The sequence below is a fragment of the Branchiostoma lanceolatum genome, chromosome 3 (assembly GCF_035083965.1).
Source record: "Branchiostoma lanceolatum isolate klBraLanc5 chromosome 3, klBraLanc5.hap2, whole genome shotgun sequence".
NCBI lineage: Eukaryota > Metazoa > Chordata > Leptocardii > Amphioxiformes > Branchiostomatidae > Branchiostoma > Branchiostoma lanceolatum.
The window spans coordinates 11,998,243-12,020,456 of NC_089724.1; the positions used below are offsets into that span (position 1 = coordinate 11,998,243).

Genomic DNA, 22,214 nt, shown 5'->3' on the forward strand with positions numbered 1-22,214 from the left:
CACACTGTGCCACACTGCACCCGACCAATCAAACCACGTGAATCGCATTGAAACTCAGATTCGTATAAGCCATTTCCCGACAAATCGCTTTGGAAGTTGCGTTAAGAACTACATCTGACAAAACAAACTCGCCAGTGAGATGGTGAAAGGTGTCAGTTTTCCAAAGATCTTTTCAGATTGACAATTTTGGCACTTTGGAAGTGATTGAAAGCGACCGCGATTTAACGTTTAGAAAAAAAAAACAGTTTCTACTACTTTTCTCTAAACTTTAAATCGCGGTCGCTTTCAATCACTTTTGTCAGATGTAGTCGTTAATGCAACTTAGAAAGCGATTTGTCGGAAAATGGCTGATACGAATCTGAGTTTCAATGCGATTCACGCGGTTTGATGTCTTTGATGGCGGTGGGCTAGAATACCCGGGTATAGTCTATAACGTTAACGTTATAGCTAGCTATTGTAAGCACAGAAGACACCCCTCTCCAATAGATTAAGGTGTTAAGAACAGTTGAGACAGCCTAGATGTACTTTTCGATTGGATTTCGAGGTCAGCACCTAACCGACACGACACATTTTAAAGAAGTTAAACAGGCGTTTCCTTATTGATAACGTTACCTACAAGGACATAATACATGCCCCGGACGAACAGCTTTGTTATGAATATGACATTACCCTTAAGGTCTCGTGCCTGTATTACTGCGCGTGTGCAGTCTAAAGTGATCCGGTCTAAAAAATAATTGGGTCCAAAAAGCGTGTGCAACGGTCAACTAAAGTCTTTAAAGAATTTGAGGGCTAAGCCCAAGCGTAACCCTAGCTTTCTTCAAAATGTCTTCCAAAGGGCTATGCTTGGGCTCATTCGAAAGGTCTCTTGGCCAGAAGTTGTGAACTGAAAACAGATTTCAAATATGGTGATCTGTTCCCGAATTACGAGTTCAATCGTAACCCTAGCTTGTTTGAAAATGTCTTCAAATGGGCCATGCTCAGGATCATTCGAAAGGTATCTTGGTCATTAGTAGTAAACTGAAAACAGATTTCAAATATCGTGCTCTGTTCCCGAGTTACGAGTCTTTAAAGAATTTGAGGGCTAAGCCCAAGCGTAACCCTAGCCTTTGTGAAAATGACTTCAAAAGGGCCAAACTTGGGCTCATTCAAACTCTCTTGGCCAGGAGTTGTAAAGCTTGGGCACATTGGAATGGTCTTTTGGCCAGGAGTTTGAAACTGAAATCAGATTTCAAATATCGTGCTCCATTCCCGAGTTATGAGTTTTTAAAGAATTTAGGAGCTAAGCCCGGCCGCGGGCGCAACCCTAGGTTTTTCGAAAATGACTTTCAATGGGCCAAGCTTGGACTCATTCGAAAGGTGTTTCGGTCAGGAGTTTGAAACTGAATACAGATTTCAAATATCGTGCTCTTTTCCCGAGTTATGAGTCTTTAAAGAATTTAGGAGCTAAGCCCGGCGTAACCCTAGCTTTTTTTGAAAATGTCTTTCAATGGGCCATGCTTGGACTCATTCGAAAGGTCTTTTGGTCAGGAATTTGAAAATGAACACAGATGTCAAATATCGTGCTCTGTTCCCGATTTATGAGTCTTTAAAGAGTCTGACTATTAGCGAGTGCTGTTCTAAATAAACTTTGAGAGCAATATGCTGTTGCCTTTTTTATTAGAAAATGCCCCAAATGATAGGAGATTAAGATTATTCAGTATGACCATAAATAGATAATATATTCAGATTGCAATATATATAAATTATAATAGATAGCAAATTCGACATTAGACCATACTGATTTGATTATATGGATGACATCCTCTGGGTGCTGCAAATTTGAAAAAAATTGCGAAAAAAAAGTTGGGCCTAAAAAGTCATTATGAAATCTAAGTGGTCAGGAAATCTAAGTGGTCAGGAAAGTTTTACTAATGGTTGAACTAAGAGGACATCATATACCAAACAATATTTATTTTTATTTTCGTATTTTCTTGGAAGACTTGGAAAACTTTGCTTCGGGCTTGAAATACGTTAAATGTGCATGGAGTAAGTTTATGACAAAATCAGTACGTATTATGATTAGGAAAAGAGGCATAGTATGACAATAGTATCAGATTACCAATAATTTTCTGGGCAATCTATGGCATATACTTGCTCATTATGCAGCTTCTTTGTACAATTTACGGTATCTGTAAACAGACAAAAATTGATACACATGGATGTCATCCACATTATGGAGTCAGTGTGATCTTAAATTGAAAATATAACTGGTACTGGTGATACCAGCTTACCATTAGCACCCTCATATAGTCACAACAAAATCTCATTTTACAAACATGACACGGAAACCTGACAGATGCAGTCTGTCCATGAAAATAACGCCTTCCTTGAAGGCAGCTAATAGACTTAGAAGTTAGATAATACCAATATGATGTAGCTATGACCTTATTACAGGCATGCTTCTGCTGCTATCCAATATGTCATATCCCAGCTGTTCTTTATACAAAAATATTGTATTCAAAAAATCTTTAACACCTACATTGTGTATTGCTTGGTTTACAAATTATTGACATAACTTAGAAACTGATGAAACCAACAGTTTACACATCATGCAGCAAGTCTCGCCAAAAAAAACAGACAATCACAAAATCATTACAAAACATGAAGTACGTGTACCGGTACTGTCCACTAACCCTGCAACTCAAAAGTGCTCAGCCTCTCCTATTCTAGAAGTTTTTAATACAACATCTAAATTTGTTGCATGCTAGCTACATGAACATCACTACCTAATGACAACAATACATGCTGGCGAACATGACATGATAGACAGCTTGCAACGTGTTATGAATTGTTAAAGAAAAATGTATCTGTATCTATATAGCCGGTACAACTGCCATTAGGCGTAACACACCAGCTTCGCAGGCATGCGGCGCAGCAGCAGCTGGTCATATTACACCGAATGGTCTGTTACACCTAGTCGTCGCATATCTGACTGCAACCGTTCTTTAAAGCTATTTAGTGAGGATGCTCCTACAGTACTTGATGACAACGAGTTCCATTCTACTATGGTTCTCGGTAAATACAAATTTTTGAACACATCAATCCTTGGCTGATAACTCTGGTACTTAAAAGCATGACTATTTCTAGTCCTCTTCTGAGCTGGCATTAGATACTTATCAGTTGGTACGTCCACAAGTGTACAATGTACAGCGCACCTTGTCACATATATGAATATCTCTGCAGCATAGACTTAACTACGAAATGTTATCAAATACTCGGGATAAGCCTGTGTGTCATGGAAGATCACAAAGATGTTTGGGTTTTTAACATTATTGGCAACGCTGTCGTACAGAACAGTCTTGTTTGTGGGGTCTTTAGGCGGAGGGACGATCATGCCCTGCTTGCCGACTGTGACCTCTCCCACCAGGACTCTGGCCAGGTACATATGCTTGTTGTGCTTGGTGGCAGGGAGGGAGTACTGGTCCTTGGCTGAGAAGCTGGATTCTACAGCAAAGTAGACTCCATTGCCATACAGGGTAGCTGGATTGAATAGGAAAAATAGATGGAACCATCATCAACAAAGACTAACTTTCTGATACACCAGAAATACTTGTGATGTGAAGATATGATTCTTCACTTGGAACAACATGGCAAATGTGGCATGTGAAGGGAAGAAGACGATCAAAGCCAAAGTTCTTATTTTTTCTTCCCTTCTTTCCACTGAGAATCATATAATGTTATATTGAAAAATATCCAAAAGTGGTACCATTTTTTCCACAAAAGCTCCTGTTGAAGCCATGTGCGTTGATGTGGGAACAGGAGCCTGTGGAGGTTCCATGAAACAAGCGTCTCTCGTTGTTGGCAGCCTTGTTTGTCCTGTCCATCTTTTCCTTCTTCACCTGGTACTGTCGCCATAGGGCTGGGTTCTGGATTCGCTCAATCTGTGGAAAACACAGGGTAAATTACACTAGTCCAGGAGGAGATTCTCAGAGGAGGCCTAGAAAATTTGAACACTCTGTACATGATTTAATCCACTATCATAGAATGATAGCTTGATGCCTCTCCATCATTTTTAGGTATGGTGTTCTGTGGGACATCATGGTTCTAGGACTCTTAATCTATTTTCAGACTTAATGCAAATTTATGCGAATTAGGCAAATATGAATAAATCAGCATAACTTGTGTAATTATTGTCCAAATTAAGTAAAACTTGGTAAAAGTCACAAGTGTTCCTTTTCTGAACTTGAAAGTGACTGGACGGTTTCTATGGTAACCATTGCTAAGGAAAAGCTACTTACATGGCAAATCTTTTTATACATAACAAAATTATTATTATATCTGGTTTCTCCTCCTGGACTAATGACAGGAAATGACCCCTGATGTGTTACTTTTCTTTGAAAGCAATGAAGAAGAGGAAAAAGAGAAAGACAAGACAATGATGTTACCTTGACAACCTTAGACGGTGTGTCTCCTATCGTCTTGGCAAAGTACATGTAAGTCTCCTGGAACTCCAGACTTCCCTCACTCAGTTCCACCACCTTCACCTCATCATCACCTTGGGGATCCCAGAACTCTGGCAGATCTACAGTTTGTTACAAAGTCATTGCTGGAGTCTGGCTCATAGTGACATGATTGCTTGGCTTGACTGAATGAGTAGTATAAGATTTACAATATATCAACTAAAACAGCTGTCATCAACACAATGATATTCTTGGTCACATTGAAAGTGAAATGCATATCAATTGAATAAAGATATATTTTTTCCTCTCTACATCAGAAAGTCTGACTGCAGCCTAGTTTTCTTACTGTCACACCTGTCTTTGTGTCCTTCCTGACGATGAGTCTGGTATCTCCTGTCAGGATCCGCGTCTCCTTCATTCTGTTGAAGTCCACGTGGCAAGCTTCCAACGTGTCTGGCTTCGTGAAGTCAACATAAGACCTCCCATGCTAAGGAAACAAAAGGTTGTGAGTAAAGAATGATCATATACATTTATTACATTTAGCATGAGTGCTTGCCACTCGATGATCTGAGATTGATAGATGCTTATTGCTTGTCCTCACCATGACTAATGTTGCTTCAACATTATAGAAGAAAGTTAAAAATCATTCCATATTATTACTTAATGTTCCCTCAAAACATGTTGCAACAAAATAGAACTCAAAAACTTTATAGGTTGTCACTCATTCATGTGTCATCTTTGATGAGGACCTTGACTTTCAGTCAATGCTTTAGGAGAGGCTCAAAACTATAACAATGATACGGGTAAGCCACAAACCCTTTTGGCCTGTTCCAGGACAGCATTCAGATCAGGACTGTAGGGTTGGTAGGTATCCTGCTCCAGGTAACACCACTGAACCTCCCTGGACATCAACTCAGCCTGCTGACTCTTATACTCCTTCACTGTGATCTCATTCAAAACCTGCCAAAATGAGAGACACTATTGAAAAACTACAAACATGGCTGACTTTGACTAGTGGCACCACAGATTCATCAAACAGCATCAACATTTATTTGAATCGTCAACAATAATGTCAATTATGAAATCTACAAGCGTTTTGCTTGACATTGTTTGGAATTAGCCTTTGGGCATGATTTTGCAATAAAGTTATTATCAGCATGTGCAAACCCAAGCATAATAGAGATGCCATTGACATACCTTGTAGATATCAGTCACCACATCGCTGACATCACCCCCATTGCCTTGTACTCGGATGCTGGAGTCACTGCTATTGATGGTTATAGCCACCATATGCTGCTTTTCCAGCTCCTAAGTAAAACGTGTAGAACATTGGTACTTTTCAGCAAGTGTCTTCATCAATTTGCAATAATTATGTTTACAGGTATTAGTTATATAATTACCATTAAAATGTTTGCAACTTTAAAGATATCTGCCCAGTTAGATGATGAAAAAAAAGTTTCATACATCAGACTTACGTATTTCAAATCAACAGACATTTGGTGCAGATAGCTTTTGAATGTTCAAAGACACAAGGATGATTAATAACAACAACAAAATTGTTCCATTCATACCTTAATGGTAGCCTGCTCCAAAAGAGACAGCTTGCCCACAGATGGATCTGTGATGACATGGTCCTTACACTCCCTGCTCATTATGTCCTCTATCTTCCTCACAGCAGTGTCCAGCTGCGCTTTCTTTCCCGCGAATATTTTCAGTACAATCCCGTCCACTGAGACAACCATGGGAGCATCCTTTGGGTCAAATCTAATGACCTTCTTCATCCGTTCAGCTACTGCAATTGGCAAGAATGTAAAACGCAGTGTGAAAATCTTTTTAAAAAGTTACCAAGTAGTCTCCATAAATTATATCGAATGTCTTCTTTTTGTAAAATTGAAGAGGGGAAAGAAATACATGATCTTTTAGTCATCAAAAAAGACCTTTATGTGCCTTGACAGACATCAAGAAACATACCAGTTTGTTATGTGATTGTTCTTGTCTGCATTAAGATGCAAATAAGTAACACTCCTTATGTCATGCCTATGCCTGTGCTTGATACTGGTGTTCCGGCTTCCATAGAATATTTGGAATGTATTTCGAGCGTGCTGGTTGCGACGTCGCCGAAAACTGGCATACCAGATTATTAGGAGGTTGGAATAAATGTTGTTACAGTTTTGTGTTCGAGGACACTCCCTCAACTTCTGGCGCATTCCGCATTGAAATGTATGTTTTCGCGTTTGGGCTAGTACCTCGGGTGATACGGAATACCCCGTGTTGTATTCTATATTTATAAAACATTACTTATCAGCCCACAGATGTAACAATTTGACTCCAATTGCATATCATTTCCATTCAGCACCAAGGACAGGACCCAATGTAACGTACTGGCCAGTTTCTCCAGGGCAGCAAGCTGTCCTTGTTGTCTCCGTCCCGGCGTCCATTGTGAGATAGCATCACGATAAAAGACCATAACTTCCTCTTTGGAGATGGTAGCCCTGACTAGAACCAGATTCTTGGGCTTGTCTTCGTGGACAAATTCGTCGATGGCCTCCACCATGCATGATGCTGCTTGGGTTGTCTCTATCCGTGCACTACCTGCAAGTGGATCAAAGAGATACATGATTAGCACCAATAATATCTTCCTCACTTATGATAATGATGATGAGAAACGTGTTAAAAGTGATATGAAAGCCACTTTGCGAGGCTTTTAAAAAAAAGGTAAATAAAAGTGTTTGGGTACAAATATTTGATCAGACATATGTAAAGGTGTAAAAAGTATTCGCATAAGTGCTGTTGAAACACTCAGGTAGCTTAAGATGTTACTTTTGTTTCCCGAAGGGAATAGGTAATGGTGTCTTTCCTTGGTGCTGAAACCCTAATCTTCACAACATTTCTCTTCAGAACTTTTCTGAGGTGTCTGTCTTTTCTTGTCACCATTGAATATCCACAAACCACAGAAATTAAAAGAAGTGGACAATATGTGCCAAAAAATGTAAACTAAGAACAATGGAATGTGTATACCTGTTCCCAGTGCAGGAAGAGAGATGGACTTCAGCTCCATCTCCTCAGCCAGACGTAACACGTTCCTGAACTGCTCCTTCAGGGTGTAGATGTCATCACCAGGTGCCACATGTATCACATGCTTGCAGCGCAGGTTTCCTGCTCCAGTCACAGCTACCCCACTGATGGGTAAGGACCCTAAGGGTATAGGAATGGATAATTCTATGTTACCATTTCAGAACTTGGCACAGTTTCTTGAAATACAGCATAGAAACAGGTAGCAGTCATAAGGACAAGAATGAACATTCATCCATGTTTGTTGACTCTGCATTTTAAATCAATCCCTCAATTCTGTCTAAAATAGTCCATATCGGATAAGAAAACCTTTGAACATAAGAAAAGGATCAACTGTCAATTTGACTGCTGTCGTATTTAACTTACCAAGTTGGCGACACTCAGCCAATACAGCCTGGCCACCCGCATTGAGAATTGCTCTTGGCACAGCACCTACAACACAAACCAGATGTTAGTGAGAATTGGTGCAGAAGTGTTCGTAATGACTTTTATCAGCCTGCAACATGCCAAGTCATCAAGCAGTCACATAAAGAAAATATTAGTATTCCTTACCCATGGTGAAGTCCAGTTTAGCATTGGTGGGGTTCACAATGGCATCTGTCCTGTCTTTGGCAATGTTGCCATGCTGAACATGGAGACAAACATGTCCGATCTGGACCTCATCTGTCGTCGGTTGTGGACTAGAAGAACCACTGGACACGCCCGCTGTAATAAGAAAATACTTTGAGGCCTCTCAGAAGGCTTTTCAATACAAATCTGAATGGCTATGATTGTTTTAAAAAACTTTTCAATGACCCGTGCCAGATAAGAGATAATGGTCATCACAGGTTAGGTTTTTCAAAATGCCAAACATGATTCCTAACAGTGCTTGTATATAAAATAAAGTTACAAGCAACATCACTGGAAAGTATGTGTTGCACATACATATCATCAACTGCAGCTGACAACTACTACCACAACTAATGGCTGCTTCTGCATTTACAACGATAGCCCCACGTGCACGGCATTGACTATGATGTCCAACCTTCCTCCGGGTGCAGTTTGTGTGGAACACTTGAGAACGGCTTGGGTGACGCCGACAGGTCCCTGTCGGGGGTGAGGGAACCTTCTGAGCTGGACTGCAACGTGCCGCCTTGACGCTCCAGCTCTGTCTCAAAGGCCTGCAGAAAAATTGTACATCAGTGCCTCATACAGATAACCACCAAATAATATTGTTCTAGAAACGATCTTTTGAGCTTGAACAGTATGAACCAATAAGACAGATATCAGCAGTCTGATAGTCAACTTCCCTCTTTTTTAATCATGGCTATACGATCAGTAAAGTCCCATACCTGAACTGTTGCGTGGTCCATGCTGTACACCACAAACCGGATGTCCTTGACCCCAGAGTCAAGGTTTTCCTTGCCAAATTCTAGAACCTCTGCAAACATGACCTTTGCCACCAGATCACGAGGGAAGTCCAAGGAGCCTGTACCAATGGCTGGAAAGGCAATGGACTCCATCTTGGATTTCTCTGCTTCCTCAAGACACCTCCAGAGAATGGTTTTCAAATCCTAGAAATATGAAAAGCAAAAGTATGAAAACGACGAGTTTGAAGTGTGGAATGTTGGAATTTTACTGATTCAGAGAGCAAAAGACTTGTGAACATGATCTAAAGCAAAAAGAAACTGGCAAGTATGGTTAAACATACCTCGATTCCACCCCCTGTGAGTCTATCATAGCGTGTGCATACAGCATGGTAGACCTGCTTGCAGGGTAGTTTTGCTGGGTCGGTGATGATGACCTCTCCTGCAGGCACCTCCCCAGTATGTGTGTTTGCACGGTAACACAGAGACTGCAGCTGGGGACCAGCAACCTTCAGGACGCTTTTGGACGCTGAGCCTGAATTCAGGTTCAGACCTGGCTGTGTCGTGTTGACAATTATGTTTACCTGGAAAAAAAGATTTCTTATAGTCATCTATGGCAACTTTCCAGTGCACACTACAGTTTGAGGAGTCTTTCAGTCTTTCAATGGAACATTTCATCCAAGGCAAAAATTACGTACAAAATGTCAAAGAAACATCTGTATCTGCACCCCGACCAATCAAATCACGTGAATCGCATTGAAACTCAGATTCGTATCAGCCATTTCCTGACAAATCGCTTTCTAACTTGCGTTAACGACTACATCTGACCAAACAAACTCGCCAGTGAGATGGTGGAAGGTGTCAACTTCCAAAAGTCGTTTTCAGATTGACAATTTTGGCACTTTGGAAGTAATTGAATCAGCCTGCGATTTAACGTTTAGAGAAAAGTAGTAGAAACTAGAAGTTAAATCGCGGGCGGATTCAATTACTTCCAAAGTGCCAAAATTGTCAATCTGAAAACGTCTTTTGGAAGCTGACACCTTCCACCATCTCACTGGCGAGTTTGTCTGGTCACATGTAGTCGTTAACGCTAGTTAGAAAGCGATTTGTTGGAAAATGGCTGATACGAATCTGAGTTTCAATGCAATTCACGTGATTCGATTGGTCGGGGTGATCTGGACACTGATGTAAATGTTCATACATAATGAAGTGTCCTACCATTTGCTTAGCAACGCTCCCCTTCACTAGCGTAATCTTCAGGCCCTGAGGAGTTGTCAGGGCACCTGCTGTCACATCTGGCAAGTCAAGATCTTCCACCACAATCTGCTTCCTCTTCCTTGTAGCTGCCTTAGGGGGTCCTGGGGGTGCTGTTACCTTCTTTTGCTGCGGCTGTTTTGCTGCTGCTTTCTTTGTGGTAGGAATCATCTCCACTCTATCACCAAACGTCGCGACCAAGGCCTTATGAAACGCTGCTACTTCTAAGGAGTTGATACTGATGAACTTAATTTCCTTGATACTCGTGTCGTTGTTCTGAAGGCAGAACTCAACAGCAGCATCTGTCACGCCCCTGGCACTGATCTCTGTGGGGAAACCAAAGGACCCAGCTCCGATGGGCGGCAAGGCAACATTCTGTGGTCTCAGCTCTTCTGACAGCTGCAGCGCATGGAGAACCAGCTCAAACAGCTGGGTCTCCTCCTATTTAAGAATCAAATTATAAAAGGTTACGATCAAAACCAGCTCTAATCATTCATACAATACACCAGCATGTGCTTTGGTTAAAGGAGCAAGTAATGACCATCTATACGTAAATAATGAGGATTTTGATAAGAACAAAATAAACCAGTCCAGTGAGTGTTTTCGAGTATTTTCCTTTTACTGTCAATGGAGTGAGAGAGAGTGAAAAGGGAAACAGCAACCACAATCACTGCAGACTACCAATACTTACCGATGTGGCATCCTCTGTAGTGACCTTGTCCATGGAATGAGGCCACTGTGGCACCACAGCATGCAGTATGTGTTTACAGGGGAGGTTTCCAGATGATGTCTCCACAACCTGTCCTTCTGACAAAGCTCCATCACTTCTGATGTACTCCATGCACTCACGTTGGATGCAGTCCCCACCTGTGAAGTTAACATTTAAGAAGTTATTTATATAGATAACTAATTATAAACTGTCTGAAAGACAAAAAAGCCTGTTGTAAAAGAAAATACATCATACATATTTACCTAGTATTCTAATAGATTCCCCAAGGGCTCCGGGCAGCTCCAGTTTTGCATTGGCTGGTGTGATCATGACGTTGACAGGGTGCCTTGTGATGTCTCCCTTGCAGACAACAAGCCTTGTGCCATTGTCCATGACTACATGGGAAATCTCTTCAACTGGTATCTGCAACTCTGGTAGTGAACCTGTGCCTCCTCTCTTTGAATCAGAAAGTATAGGGGAGTCCCTGCTGGATAGAGAATCAACATTGCTCTTTGACAATGCCTCGTCCAAGGGTGTTATCACATCGATTTTGCAGTGATGCATATGCTCAACAACAGACAAGAACTCTCTCCCTCCTCCTTCAGTAAAGTATGCAGGCATTCCTGGCTTCTCCACTGGGAGCTGGAAGCTGAAGATGCCCTCTCCTAGCACCTTCAGTTTCTCCACTGCTCTCTTCACCCCTTCTTCTGTGCCTTCGATGCAGAACCCACTGTCGATTCCTCTTGTTTCTCTGGAAATGTTCACAGACATCTGCTTCAGATCTCCCTCGATGTCTCTGAGTTCACTAACACAGTTTTCTTTCAGAAACCTTGCACGTCCATTCTCCATTGTCAGGAAAGTGTCCACTACAGTATTTGTCTGCAAGAAGGACTCGACCTGCTCCACAACCTCGGGAAGAAACTCAACAGCTCCAACCAGTCTCAATGTCACCAGCCCATCTTGGTCGTCTTCATGAATCCTGGCCACCATGTTGTCTTGGATACCCTTAACAAACTCTTGCCATGCAGCTGTACCTAGGGCACTCTTGCTTGGCTCATCAACTGGGATGTTGTGTTCAGCAACTGTGTTCTGTAAAACGTCCACTGCCTTCTTAGCATCGCTCTCGGACACTCCGGACACGATCACTTCCTTGTTCTCAACTGCGTAGACCGCTGTCAGGCCGTCCTTTCCAATGCAGTTGTGCACAAACTGTGAAGCATTGGAATCCTGCAGAAAGTTTTGGACATTTTGCGAGGGCTTGTAGGAACGCTGCACAAGATTTTCAAGCATTTCGTACATCTGCACTTTGACAATGTCAATGTCATGAACAAATCCCTTTAGTGTGATCTCATTGCTGTTTGCATCCACAGCTACTTTCAAAGAGGGAAACGAATCCCTCAGTAACTGGAAGAAATTTCCCATGATCATGATCTTTATTCTTTCTGGAGTCATTGCCAGTTTCTCTGTCACAATGCGCCTTCCATTCTTTGCGTCTTCCTCCACCTGTCTGACTACCTCTGTGATTTTACGTTCCACCTCATGCACATCCTTGGACAGTCCAGATATGAGCAAAGCATGGTTGGTCGGGTCATCCTCGATTACCACCTTATCAGAGGGAGGGAGTAAGAGGTTGGCCACTCGTGATGTCACAGACTTCCACAAGCTTGCCAGGACAAGAACCTTACGAAACTCAAATGCTGAAAGGAAAGTTTTCAAAGCCGTCTGGACTTTGATATCCCAGTCGCGTGTGATGGGTGCGGCAGACTGGGTCTCCTCCGAGGCTGTACATATGATTTTTGTGAGTGATATGTCCCCTTCCACTGGCCACTGCAGCCGTGCCTGTTCCTTCTCCAAGCTTTCGTTCAGACGGTCTTGGTGTTGTTGGTTTGACATGACGAATCTCATGACATGGTCATCTACAGGGCAGGTTACTGGTTTAGGAATGGACAAGGTGACAGCTTTGACCCTGGTTGCACTGCCAAGTTGTGGAAAGTAGCGTTCTACATTCAACTGCATATTGTCCAATGTGTGGGACTGGCTGACAACTGATTCCACAACTGTAAAGCAAATAGAGGAGGGTAATCAGTAATATAATATTATCAACAATCAAGACATGAGAAAAAAGCAGCTATAATATTCCTTGCATAACTGCCAAATCCTTGACTGCTAAAATCAAAGATCCAACAACTGATTTAAAAGTAAATGTACAGCATATACATACTAAAAATCATCAAATTAAAAAAAAAACCTTCAGTGATCATGCTTATTTTCAGGTCCTTGTAGAAAAAAATTGTGGCTGACAATATAAGAATGAATTTTATATGCATACAATATATAAGTGTTGTACATCAAGGTTATTAGAATAATGAAGGAACCCTAGACAAAAACTAACCACAATGGTCTTCAAAATGGATGATGGCAGAATTATCCACAGGGAGAAGGTCCACTGCAAGAACATATCCTCCGCCACTTCGCCGTTTGTTCTCAAAGTGGAGGGTCAGTGCGTCGGTGGACACATCAGGAGGGAGGTTGGAAACCTTGATGCAGTCTGCGACAGGCAGCCTCTCGGCCTTGACATCTGCACCATCCAACTGCCGCTGGCTACATCTTCCGATGAAACGGTCAAGGTCTGAAGAATACATTCAAAATAGGGCTGCATTTGTTGTTTACCCCTATTTGAATGTTATCATGTGCACGGAAGAGTAACACTCATGATCATGAGTATTCTGTCCAACATCAACTCTTGATTACCAAAAATAAACAATGAAATGTGTAAGTCAGAGAAAGGGAACCAAATGTTTTTCTCTTGTACATTAACTGCAGGAGCAAATTTCCTAGTAGCCTGACATTTTGTATCACTAACAAAGAAGTCTGTAACATGGCTATAACAAATGAACCTGTATGTACAAACCTATGAGTTCGAAGAATGTGACCAGCACAACCCCAGGTTCTTCAGCATACAGGAACATGATGTCCTCTTCTGCGCCGCTTCTGTTCTCCACATACAGTCGGAGGGTCTCTTCAGTGGTCGTGTCCTTCACGCCGCGCAGCAAGACACGGTTTGTGTCCATAGGGAGGTTGCGGTGTCGTTCTTTCTGCTTTAAACTCACGGACTTGACTGTCAGTACGAACTCATCCAGCACATGAGGACCTCGTGCAATCGCACTCTTTACAACTGTGGAGAGATGAGATGTAAATTCAAGCTTTGATAATCAAGCATTTATATTTTGATACTTCAATTTATATCACATTGTTAGGAATGCATCTAAGGAACATGTAATTTCATCATTACAATGCATTTAAAAACAAAAAGGACAAGAAGAAGTTGTTTTTAAAAGACCGAATTTCATATGAAGACCTCAGTCAAGAATTGTACGTTAGAAAATGACAAAGCCAGAACAATTTACTATAATGGTACAAAATAATACATGCATTGTCCTGTGTTTAGCAATGCATTCATGTGTTATGAAAGTCAATAGCCTGGAAACAGTCAATAAGAGTTTCTATTGGTTTTAATTAGTGCACAATCATGGAAAGTTGCTACTTCAGAATTAAGTGTTTGTGTCTCTACTACCTTGACATTTAAATGTGATTAGAGACAATGTTACGTGCAGTAATTTTGTTTGTCACATCAAAGCTGTTTTCACACTAATTTGAACTGACAGGGGGTGTTTTAGCCCCAGGGGTTTTGAACTGAACTTAATTGCAGGTCAACGGTTAAGACATATTTAGCAAAGATCTGAGTAAAGATATGGCACCAGTGTTAAAAGGAAGCTCTTTCTTCCTATTGCTCTTTCATACTGTACTGTGAAATAGCATTCACTCAAAACTAGTGTGGACCTACCTCCTTCGTTTTCGAAAGCGATGAGCGCAGTGTCTCCTTTCCTTTCAAACTTGAGAATATCCCCTCCCCCTGACCTTCTTTTGTTCTCGAAGTACAGCTGCAGTGTGTCATCAGATGTTTTGGGACTGATGTTGTCGACCTCTATGATACCTTGAATCTCCTCGTCAGTCTCGTCTGAAGACAAACGTGATGCTGCTAGTTAGTACGTGAATCAAACGGTTGACAGTCCATGGACTACTAAAGGGAAGGTCATATTTATCTACCAAAAATGTACAAGTCGACGGCCTGTGATGAATGTGTTCATGGCTTGAATTATTTTAAAAACTAAATCCAGATAATAGTATTATAGTATTATCATTATCATAGCATTTCCCAAAATGATTTACTTTGATCAGTAAAGCAAATGATCAACTTACATGTCTGCGTTTACATGTACAAGGGAAAGTCAAGTCAACTTACATGTGCAAGAGAAAGTCAAGAAAACATAAAACAAACATCAAGGTTTCCTTGTTTACTACAAAACACAAATCAGTCAACACTTACCACTTGAACTTCCCCCTGGCATAAAGGACGGCATGGTGGAAGACTTTTTGTTCTCAGTTTCTCCGTTAACAGTGACTGCTGAGTGGCTGTTGGATAGACAGTTAGAAGATGCCAGTGACTTTGTTCTGGGGTGGGAAGTTCCAGCTCCAGGTGATTTTGAATCAATGTTCACAGTCTGGAAAGTACATTGTTGAAGTGAATTGTTGTTACAGTCTGTATAAAGCAGGGCAATCATGCTCATAAATGGCATGATTGAAATGATAATGTTTAATATATATTAGGTCATTGTGACTATCTAAAGAATCAGTCCTTTTCTGCAGAAATGCACATGCTGAATTTGAACTATAATACTGTTATTGATGTATTTACTTTCACTGTGGTTTTATTTTGCAGAAGGATCGAGGGAAGAGGTACCATTGTGATACAAAACACATATTTGCAGTATTATGATGTCGAGGCAAGAGATCACTCCAAAAACCGTGAAAATAAAAGCACTGCAAACTTTCGATATCGTTTTTGGTTTGTATGTTATCTTATCTTGTATGAATGCAGATCATCTACAAAAACAAGTTGTCAATGACTTTGATACTGGAAAGTCTCACCTCTTCTCCATCTTTTTTTGTACGTTGGTTTGCTCCTGCTTTGGAACTTGACAAGGGAAGGGATGCACAGACAGGCTCTTCCAACGGTGTGACGGTCAGGGTTGTACACACCACTGCCTTCTTCTTATCCAGGTACACCCTGTGCTTTCGCCTGGTCAGGACATTGGCTGCAGCTGGACACAGAATAAAAAGAAATGTGACTCACAGCCTTGCATAGAGTATAATCTCTGGGCTATTTGTACAACATTAATGTGGCCTTGCCACGACACACTTTTTTGGCCAAGAACACTGGGAATGCTGAAAATGAAGTCTACCACAGAACCAACATGGCTCTCTTGTAATCTGCGTGACATACCAATGTTTTGTTACAAGATCACTTCCTGACAGCTCTATTTTATGAGAGAATTAGACGTTAAGAACAGGTGCTATTGAAGTGTGTAATGTGGAAACTCTCAGATTTACTCACCTGTACGAGGTGTCTACGGATTTCTACCTGACACGTTTTTTTTCAACACTGTTGGCCTCACTTTGAAATGTTAACCTAATCATCTTGATCCCATGTTCTTTGTGAGAAGAGGATAGATAATACCTGCCTTTTAATCATCTGTTACTTTTACAGTGCTTGGTTGATTTTTCAAGAATGTCCAACAATACCCTCCCACACCTGGCTTAAGTACACCCTGGGGCTCATGATTTATTTAAGATAAGAAAATGTTTCATTTTTAACTGACAAACCTTGTATGTTCTACCAGGCAAGGGGATTGGTATTGTATTTCTAAGCCATGTATTTACCATAGCCTTTCATGACCTGACATTGGTGTGTTAATCTGGAAGTGACCTTTTGACAAGTCGCACAACCTCAAATATTTGATGAATGTTTACGGGGATCTACGCCTGAATACAGAGGGTGGCTGAACAATTCTTTATGCTCAAGCAGAAGATTATGGCTGCTTTGACCTCATGTAAAACTCGGTGAAAAGAGATGTGAAATGTACACAAATGCAGCTCCACAAAGAGATTAGCCTGCATTAACAGGTGGTTTTACACATTCTCCAGGGGGGGTCTAGGAGTGGCCACATGGAGAGAAGCGTTAACAATTATGACCACTCCAAGCCCCTTAACTAAAACCTCTGCTTGGAGAACAGTTTCACAGACTCAAATAGAATTCTAACACACCTAATCATCGTAGGATTTTAGTGTCATAGGATTATTATTCAAGCAAGCTAACACAGAACCTGCCTTTTTGGTGACAGCTGAATTCTGTATGATACATGAATGACTATCTCAAGATTGCCTTCAGCTTGTAATCATAGAACAATTTTGCATACTACAAGTCTACAAATGTGACCATAGGTAGGTAGGTAGATAGTCGACGTGCTTACGTGCGACGTGTTTACGTGCGACGTGCAGCGTCGGGGTTATACCACCCCTTTCAGGGTGACATACCCTTTCGTTGGCTGATACAAGACGGGGATGTGACCATGAGGCCCATAAACAACACTACCTTGTTATTGACTCCTGATTGGAGAGCTGTAAGTGCTTTCCCACATCCCTGTAAGGATTTCTCACTGAAAAACAGACTGCAATGAAAGTGTCATTACTGGAGTAAATGATTGGCAGCCATTACTCCCTACTGTGAATACAGAAACAGGTAATTACATGGTTGCTACAACAGTAAAGGCACTTATAAAGGCTAGATAGTTTAGATGATATTGAGGCAGAAGAGTTGTTGATGCCCACCTTTAGTTCACAGCATTGGTGTTATACACATAATCTTACAAACAGACAGCAGTAGCCTGAGAAAACACCTGGATATGAACCTCTATTCTGTTTAACATAAAGACCACTGACAATAGTCACAGGTTAAGCCTGGGGGTACGTCTACTGCCAGCTTGGATCAATGCTTGTTGTCTGTACGTTATTATGTGCTTGGCTACGTTATGCGGGTCCTATTACTAGTGTTGTCTAAAAGTTGACCTGATGTGCATGCCTGACACCAGCTATGGTCCAGACTCAGACTGACAGTTGTCATTGGGAAATAAAGAAAGGGCCTGAGACCGGAAGGGAGGAGGTGGGCAGAAGTTTGAATCACCTGATGTGAATGCAGTAAAACGGACGTCACAGTCAAAGGACTCACCTTAGGCAAGATGAGTCAGAGACTGTCAGACCCATCTGATCATCTGTAGCAGACATCACTAACACCAGTGTTTAACAATCTTACAAAATTCATGTGTACACTATAGTCTAGACTGAACGTTGACTAGGAAGAGGTACAAGTTACCGTTCAACAGTATTCACAAAAAATATGATGGCGAATTAGGTAAATATTTTGTGTGAATCATTTTGATCTTTGTTTTAAAGCCTGACATATATACTAGTACTGTAGCTTCACAGAGAAAGTTGTGTCGTGTTGAACATTGGTCAGTCTTAGTATGCACACCAGACACCACCCGAGATGGTCACAGACAAGTTGACATGGGGAAGCTGACATTGAATTCCAAGTAGTGACTGGGCTGACCCCAACAGCAGGCATAGGGCACTGGCTACACCAACAGAATGGGTAAAACTTCCCCCATCCCAAGGAAAGATGTACTTGTCACTTTGTTGTGTAACAGTCTGGCTCAGATCCTTGAATGTTAACATGTTTGCATGAGTGTAGCACCTCTGATAGAAATTTACACATAATGGACAAATGAGCACTGGGAGGTACTTGTGGTCTTTTGCAGTGGCAATAATATACCACACTGTTAGTACAGCTAGAAGCTTGTGGCAAACACACATGTACAGTCCTGAGATGCTACTGGCCACCTTGGATTGTACCTGATTTATTGGTATTACAGTGTCTTCAAGCAGATACTGGGAGGGAGTATTATGTTTTCTGACACTGAGCTCTGTCCTTCCAACTGCAAGAAAAATGGGGCAGTCAAAAAGATACCATCCTGACATTTACCTGTAGATTACTATCTATGTAGGTATTTCAAAGGGGCCCGGCATTCTTGGCATACAAGCATTTGTATGTAATGCCTTGACCCTGTAGTATTAGTATTGTACACATCCAGTTGATAATATAGTATGCAACAACATTGCGCATCGGTGACTACAATGTTATGGACAGTGTTTGACGTCATTTCACAATCGCTATTATGTACATACAGACAATGAAACCACTTATTACCACGTTAAATGTTGTGTATTGATAGAAAACATACTCCTTACAATGGGGAGGGTGGGGCATGATGGGAAAGGTAAACACGTCACTTCTACTCCAAGTCTTTCGGCTGTGTACTCACAATAGCTTCTAAATGCGAACCCGCAAAAACAAAGGTCGTCGGAATATCAATGTCCTTATTATATCAGCTACGTTAAACGAGAAAATAACCACGGCTGGGTAGTGTAGACCCCTTTGATGCCCGCCTACATGATGCACCATTGCAATTATTACGAGTAACAAACAAAGGTTTCCAGTCCGTCAAGCTTACCTCCCAACAGTTGACTAAACATCGGCTATGGCAGGTATCCTCCCACCCTGTAGGTGTAAACAAGCGGCCACAGTGCTGCCGTGTCGTCAGAACAGGGCAAGACGTGCGCTCCGGACGACAGAAAACAGACCGATAACTTGTGGCTCAGTTTTCACCAACAGCCATGCAAACAAACTCGAAGTGGCATGCTAATCAGGCAAGTGCCCGGACTGGGCTGTCAACTTGGTGCGGGCCCGGCCCGGCCCGGCGCGCTGGTGACGACATGAATGCTAACTCTAGCTGTGGGCAGAATTAACGCACAACTGACAGAACATGACAAGGGCTAATTTTGAAACATACTTTTTAACGATATCGGGAAAACAGTTTGCAAGTCTAATTCAGAAATGAGAATAAAGTACAGAACTCATTGCAGCCTAGATCAAGCTTCAAATCCCTAGTCTAATCAAGGAGGTTTTATCAGATTTTAACCTCCTTGGTTGGTCTAATTTTTACCCGAAGCGCTTAAATCATTGACACGTTCATTATACCCTTTGCTGAACAAAAGAAAATAACTGTTAACTATACTTGTAATTTGGGGCCTCACAAAACTCCAAACCAAGGATCCTATATAATGTCCTTGTCCAAACGGACCGAAGTAACCGGAGTTTCTAAACTAGGTCACCCCCTGTGAAGTGCTAAGCCTATGTTGTTTCATAGGGGCGGGCAACTACCTGTGCATCCGTAAATAAACAACACACATGCTGCTAACGATGTATTAATGTAGGTCAGAGTTCGTACAAGTCAATTGCAACCTGTTATTATCAAGCACAATCGGCGTATCAGCATTCCCCAGGTCTGCTGTAGTGTTAAGTCTTATTATCGGTGTCAGATTGAATTCTATGCACAACAAAAACTTCTTCAAGGGTTGGCGCACTTCAAATTAAAACGGCGACCGGAGACAGATATTCCGTCACGTATTTCCGCCGATTTGGCGGTCTTGGCAGACCTTAAGAGAATGATCTCACCGCTATGACATCGCCAGGCATACAAGACTGGCAACGTCGGCCTTTATATCGCCTATTCCCTGCCGTCTCCATTGTCCTTGCCTGGCCCCTGTCCATCCTTATCTATTCCACCTAAACACTCTGAGCAAAAATCAGAGGATTATCATAATGACCGTTGGCTCTAAGGATCCCCCCAGGCATCTGATATAATACAGGTAGCCTAGGTGGGCTGTGCCGCTCCTGCATTTACACAAAAACTTAAAAAAGAGGACCGTTTTTGTATGCCGCATGTTAGTCAAAAACAGTGCGCGTGGTCACCACCTTATTGACAATGGAAATGCGTTTAACAATACTTAGGTAAAAGGGTTTAAATACCGTCCATCGTGAAATATTCTGGCTCCATAATTTGGCAATGTTGTTGGCCCGGACGTCCTTTTTGCCAGGTATTCAGATTCTTGTCACACCGAATGGCAAAATCATGAAAATATTTAGATAATGGCGGGGTGGGAGCGGAACTACGAGGTGGGGTGGTGTGGGGCGGGGCAAAACAAATCGAAGGGAACTACGGACAACCCTTTTCAATGCCACCCGTGTAATGAAGCAGCCTGTGCTTTAGATAAAGAAGACGGCACATGAAAATGTGTTTGAAGTTATCCTGATAAGGTTAACTGTATCATTTTCGGTATTACAGTAAGCCCGTTCGGTACGGCGTGCGGCGTCCACGGACAACCACGGAGATAAATGTCATACTGGCGTGCGTCACTGCGGTATGACAACAACTTCATTCTGAAACAGGCACCAACGTCACAACATCTGGTTTATTTGGTCTAAAGACAGTCAGTCTGAAAACCAACCACCTGTTTGATCAGACTGAAAACAGCCAGCCTCTACACAATTGTTTTCTCCTGATGGTTGAGATGTTTATCGCCGAGAATTCCTAAGGTATACTCATTGTCTCGGCATTTCCCTACCTACAGTACATGTCCCTGTTTGTTGTCCCTTTGAATAGATCTTTCATACGTTTGGTTAATGTAAGCCAGTAAGATAAAACTGAGTTAAAGTGAGAACTGCGTCATGGGCATTTGTTGGTCAGCTAACACGTAACTCGAGCTGTGGTACCAAACCTTCTTGGTGGTACCGTTGGATGATATAGATACAACACATGAACTGTGTTTACCGATTCTTTTAACGTGGCTACCGAGACTGAAGTCGGATACAATCTCATTCCAAATCGTGCACAAAAAGATTCTACCGTTACCTTAACACGAGCTTATTAAAAAAGAAAAGGTTCGAGAGACATAGTACACTCACTGCCCGGGTCCTTAAAATGAACCAACAGTCTGCCCGCTTCTCGCTGGAGCTCCACACTTTTCACCGGCCCACCGCCAGACAAAGGTCGGTTCTCAAAGTAAGCTTTCAACGTGTCAGAGATAAACCCCGGGTCCAGCCCCGGCGGAATCCCATTGGCGACTATTATCCGGTCCTTCAGGACTTCCATCACCGAAGGGAGGCGATCGGTGACCTAATACTTAAGGAACGCGGCAGGTAATCTCCGACAAAACTCGCGGGCTTCCATGCGTCCATTACCGCCGACGAAGGTGTATCGAGCGTCGACTGTCCTGATTGGCCAATGACCCAGAAAGGTGAAAGTGCAGACGAGAAACCGCAGCGCGAGCGAGCGAGCGTCCCTGGCTAGGCGTGGTGGGAATTCCAATGTCGCGTTCTGCATAAATAATGCACGCCATAGTTAACTGTTTCGCCGTCCACCCCGGGGGTGAGACGGTTTAATACGGTTAGATGAAGTGATTTTCCGGGGGATTAGAAATCTTCCCCGCACACCTGGGCTCCTCGCCGCGACTGACGCACTCAGGTGGGACCACCGAAATGCGCGGCTATAAATTCTGCCGCGGAACCAATGGGCCGAGCGGTCATTAAACCAAGAT

At 42.2% G+C, this 22,214-nt stretch overlaps 1 protein-coding gene across 2 annotated transcripts; it reads right to left on the minus strand.

Moving 5' to 3' along the window:
* Positions 1–1,639: 1,639 nt before the first annotated feature.
* On the minus strand, positions 1,640–21,975 carry LOC136430298 (protein mono-ADP-ribosyltransferase PARP14-like). Of its 2 annotated transcripts, none has more exons than XM_066420783.1 (23): positions 21,583–21,975; positions 15,810–15,982; positions 15,208–15,382; positions 14,665–14,838; positions 13,732–13,995; positions 13,213–13,449; positions 11,084–12,877; positions 10,803–10,978; positions 10,076–10,552; positions 9,202–9,441; positions 8,843–9,064; positions 8,536–8,671; positions 8,064–8,216; positions 7,878–7,943; positions 7,458–7,634; positions 6,822–7,031; positions 6,011–6,231; positions 5,637–5,747; positions 5,256–5,399; positions 4,794–4,926; positions 4,425–4,561; positions 3,746–3,920; positions 1,640–3,519 (listed from the first exon to the last, which is right to left on the minus strand). In XM_066420783.1, exons 1-23 carry the CDS (start codon positions 21,767–21,769, stop codon positions 3,230–3,232), a joined length of 6,072 nt encoding a protein of 2,023 aa, XP_066276880.1. In that variant the 5' UTR covers positions 21,770–21,975; the 3' UTR covers positions 1,640–3,229. The 2 variants fall into 2 exon arrangements, with proteins under 2 accessions (XP_066276880.1, XP_066276881.1); XM_066420784.1 differs by lacking the exon at positions 21,583–21,975 and adding an exon at positions 19,289–19,528.
* Between the last annotated feature and the right edge of the window lie 239 nt (positions 21,976–22,214).